The sequence below is a fragment of the Corylus avellana genome, chromosome 6 (assembly GCF_965113065.1).
Source record: "Corylus avellana chromosome 6, dhCorAvel1.hap1.2, whole genome shotgun sequence".
NCBI classification, from domain to species: Eukaryota; Viridiplantae; Streptophyta; class Magnoliopsida; order Fagales; family Betulaceae; genus Corylus; species Corylus avellana.
In genome coordinates, this window is record NC_142495.1 from 10,490,807 (window position 1) to 10,495,775 (window position 4,969).

General features: G+C 33.2%; 1 protein-coding gene across 2 annotated transcripts; it reads left to right on the forward strand.

The window, feature by feature from the left end:
- The first annotated feature begins 717 nt into the window (after positions 1-717).
- Positions 718-4,199, forward strand: LOC132187503 (protein TIFY 10A). 2 transcript variants are annotated; one of them, XM_059601834.2, is made up of 5 exons: positions 718-926; positions 1,032-1,236; positions 2,266-2,501; positions 2,614-2,671; positions 3,924-4,199. In XM_059601834.2, the coding sequence occupies exons 1-5, from the start codon at positions 794-796 to the stop codon at positions 4,045-4,047; spliced, it is 756 nt and encodes a 251-aa protein (XP_059457817.2). In that variant the 5' UTR covers positions 718-793; the 3' UTR covers positions 4,048-4,199. The 2 variants fall into 2 exon arrangements, with proteins under 2 accessions (XP_059457817.2, XP_059457818.2); XM_059601835.2 differs by having other exon boundaries at positions 1,032-1,224.
- The last annotated feature ends 770 nt before the right edge of the window (positions 4,200-4,969 follow it).

The window sequence follows — 4,969 nt, forward strand, 5'->3', positions numbered from 1 at the left end:
TGTTAAAGATTTATCAATTTCTTTGTAACTACTGAATTAGTAAAGAATATGTTTTATAAATGAAAAGAAAAAGTAAATTCATGGAACATGGACCAAAATGACAACCACAAATCAACGGGATAAATACAATAAGGAAAGTTTCCAGATAAAATTCAAAATTGACTTGAAAAATCGGCTATCTTGGTTAATTGTCGGCTAATCGATAAAAAAAAATTTCTACTGCCCACCGAACCATTGAACTGATGTCGAAACAGTATTTTCATTCTGTCTACTAATCGTTGAAAGTCAGTTGTTGATCAATAACAATTTAATGATGGTTGATAAACAGTCACTAAGCAATAAACAGATAATTTGCTTATCCCTACCCGTAACAACATAAATATCTAGAATGTCAAATAGGTAAAAGAAGGAATGAAAGCCAGATTGGACCAAGCCCACCGTGGGCAATCTTGTAAATGTGTCAACTTGGAAGAGAATCTCGAGGAAGCCCCCTTCTCTTTGTTCTTTCATTGACTTGTTTTGTTGGAATATGATTACCATCTTGCTTAATTTCCACCTCTTTTTCTGATGCAAAAAACACGTGCTCTAAAAACAACAATAAGATAATTCCGCGTCCACGTCAGGGCAAGCCAGGTTCAAAGCACATGCTAGGAAACTCCCCTCTCCCTCCCTCCACATATATCCCTGCCTCCAAATCTTCCCCATTTCTTCCAAAGCAAGCTTTCAATTTCAAACGCACAGCGCCGCCGACAACTCATCCATTATTGTGAAGTTTTTCAGCCAAGCAAAAAACATGTTGAAGGCTACTAAGGCACCGGAGAGGTCCAACTTCGCTCAGACATGCAACCTCCTGAGCCAGTACGTGAAGGAGAAAGGAATGACTGGCGATTTTAGCCTTGGGATGACTAGGAAACTGGAGTCTAAAGGTGTTCATTCTTTCTTCATCTTCATATCTTTTTTCTGGGGTAGTCTTGGTTTTTCCCTTTTGTTTTTGAACAAATTGTCTCATAGTTTGTCCTGCCATGTTTCAGAAAAACCAGAAACATCTCCGCCGGTGGCGACCACTATGGATTTATTAACAAACATGGCAAATTCAGCTGCTGAGGCTTTGAGACAAAACACTGGGACTCCTTCGAAGGCGCAATCCACGGATTTTCTTCAACAGTTTGGTTGCTTCGATCCCTCAAACTCGAGCGACGTCGCTTCTAATAAGCCTGATTTCAGGTATGCAGACATGTATGAAATTGAACTCATTTTTAAATTTAGATACGCATGGTTAGTTCGAAGCATATACTTTTGCTCACATTTCGGAGGATCTTCTGAAATTACTGAAGATCCCCTACTTTTTAGCATAAGTGCTGAAATTTTTTATATGATTTACAAATTCGAATTAACGTTTCTAAAAGACAGGTCAATCTCGAGAGTCAACGTATGCTTTAACTTATGAGTGACCCGTTTGATCTGTATAATTATAAAATCAAACGATTCGCCAAACCTTCTTCCTCATTATTCTTAGAATCCCCAAAAAAATTATGTCGTTAATACTTGATTTAATTTTTATTTATAAGTAATTGCATCTCAAGCAGAAATAGACAAAATAGTTACCGAAAAAGTTGTGAAAGAAAGAAAATGAGAGAGACTAAAAGAAAGAAAGGAAGATAAAACAGAATAATAAACAAAGTTTATAGTAATTAGCTTATTCACTATGCATACTAGAAGAAAAACTACAAAATAACTATTTTGCTTGGGAGGAAAAAATGCTAATAATAATTAAATCTCACTATTATGAAGGATTTGTCTATTCTCTCGAAAATACTCTAATATGATTACTTATTCATTTATTTGTGTTAGTTTTCAAATTACAACGAGTTAAACAATTTGTGTCAACCCAATAAAACTTATAACCTATTTTTTAAATGAGTTATATTGGTCGGATTGAGTGAATCCATCATGATTTGATTATTAAGCATGTCGTGTCGTGTCACCTACTTATTTAAATTATTTGTACCACAATTGAAATTAATATGCGACGGATTTAACTAAATTACAAGTTGCGTCAAAGTGGACCCTTAACTGGTTGGTGGATCGGTCACCTCGTGGACACGAAATGCCGGCCCTTGTCACCAAAAGGAAAAGGAAAGGGGAGAATAAAAACTAATTGCACGTACATATCTGAAACATACGTACATCTTGCATGAAATACCCCAGCATTAATCCCTTAACTAAACTGTTGCTAAATTATCAGTTTTTTTTTCATTGCTTTAGGAAATCGGCGATCAAGGAGGCTGCAACAGCCCAGATGACTATTTTTTACGCCGGTCAAGTACTAGTATTCAACGACTTTCCGGCCGACAAGGCAAGGGCGATCATGGCTTTGGGCAGAAAGGGTAGCTCTTATATTTCTGGCATAGACAAAGTAAATTCCGGAAGCTTTATTGCTCCTGCTGCATCGAATATTGCAGCCACGTCTCAAAGGAATCCCACCCAAGATATTGGTTCTGGTAATTTTCTTGGCTTATGTGAATATTATATATAAGAGGATTTGTTCATAATGGGTTTCGAGAGATTTGTATATTGTATTAACATTTTTTATTTCTTGTTTCTTATTTTTAGATTTGCCAATTGTAAGGAGAGCTTCACTTCACCGGTTCTTGGAGAAGAGGAAGGATAGGTAAGCAATATTACTCTTATGGAGGCGATCGTCTCTTTCCTCTTCTTTTTTTGTTTCTTCTTTGAAGGTGGCTAGGGTTTGCTAAAGCGATAATTTACATGTACTTCAAATTTAAAAAAAAAAAAAAAAAAAAAAAGATTGTTAGGTCAGTTTAGAAACTAATTATAAGGTGCCATTAAAAAAATATTATGGCATATGTGTTCTAATGGTTTAGATTTAATTTTTTTATTAATTAAATATGGATCATTAAAAAAATTATAACACATATATACCACACCTAATTAAGCCAAATCTATTCCGACAAATTAGCCTGGTCCAGTTTAAGAAGCTCAATAGAGAGAGTTGAAATCTAGGTCAAAGTCGGTCGAATGTTGGGTTTTCAACATTTTGTGAAACAAAAAGTTGGCATGTTTGAAAGAAAAAATTTTAAAAGTATTTTTTCAACTTTTTTATTCTAAAAAGGGCAAAACACACTTAAAAAAAAAAAAAAAAAAAAAAAAAAAAACTTGACTGAAAAACTTCACAATTAAAGTTTTTTTTGGTAACTTCACTGAAAAACTTTGAACTTCCACTCGATTTGACAAATTTTTCAAACCTCAAAATCTCTCAACTTAGTCCCATGAATTTTTAATTGCTCTCAATTTGAACTCTTCCGTTAAATTTAGCCATTAGAAATAGAAAAAAAAAAATATATATATATATATATATATATATATATATATATATATATATATATATATATATCCTTGATTTTCCTTTAAAAAAAAAAAAAAAAAAACGTTTTGAAATTAAGGATAAAGTTGAAATTTTATAAAAAAAATTCAAGAGTATAAACATCATTTAACGTTTAAAATCTGATGGGGGGTTCAAATTAATTGTAATTGAAAGTCCAGGGAATAAATTGAGAGATTTTGAAGTTTGAGAGGTTTATCAAATCGGGTGGAAGTTCAGGAGTTTTAAGTGAAATTATCTTTTTTTTTTTTTTTCTTTCTTTTCCTTTTAAAAAGACTTTAAAAGCTTTACTTTTTAATACAATTCCAAACAAGCCCTTAGTTAAATTTTGAAAAAAAAAAAAAAAAAATTAACTATATTTCTAGAATAATGCTGTGTAAGCAAAACTTTTTTCAATGTTTTTGTGGGTTTTTATTTTTTTATTTTTTTATTTTAACTCCCTTCTCATTCTACTTGTATTGCTGAAAAAAAAAGACATCAATTAATTACATTATTAATCTTTTTTTTACTTATTTTTCAGGGTGGCGGCAAAAGCACCATATCAAGTCAACCCACCTTTCCAAGCTCCTCCGAAGCCCAAGGAAAGCAATCCCTGGATTGATCTCGAAGGCCAATCTTCAAAACTGCTCGAGCTTAAGTTATAATGACCACCTCAGCATTTCCGAGGACCTCCATATATGGCGGCTTAAAATTCCTAATTATACAATTGCTAGGCCTTGTGTACTTTTTTTTCCCCTCAATTATTTAATAAATTTGTATATACTATTCATCAAATAGATCCAGCAATATCTGAATATTTGAAATCTGGTATAAGTTGTGTAACTGAAAATGCCATGTTGTCATGTCGTTTACCTCACTTCAAGATAACCCAACATTTATGCGTTTGTCGCATGAAACCTCGACGTATATATATAGGAGGTCATATGTAGTAGAATTCTCATGAAGAAGGGCTGTCCGTGGTCAGATTGGATTTCGGATCTGGCATCAGATGCTCAAGTTATATTCAGACTTATCAGTTTTATAAACTCCCACGACCTGCTTCCCCTCCTCTACCAAAAAATACTCTTGATTCTCCATAAAATAGTTTAATCGGATTCTAATCTCCAATTAACGCTCATATCCTCAATTATCTCTAATTAGCACAATATTATTCTAAGCACCCTATGTTTAGAACACTCAACCTGAATACACTACAAAAAAAGTCTAATTAGTGACGTAACTAATATGCAGCGTTTTACTGTTCAAACGTCTATATTTTATAAATATGAACATTTGAATAGAGTTACTATTTACGTGTGAATAGTAATACACTGTTGACGTGTCACTATTCACACGTGAATAGCAATGCATGAATAGTAATATTATTTACACGTCGCCTTTCGCACGTGAATAATAACACTATTCACATACTGTCTTTCATGCATAATCAGCAACTCGTTACCAGTATGTTATTATTTAAACGTCCATAATTTTGAAAATATTGGCCCTTAAAGCTTGCGTTTATAACAACCATCCACACCAAAAAAATTCAAAATTTTCTCCTCTTTCACCCACACACATAAAACT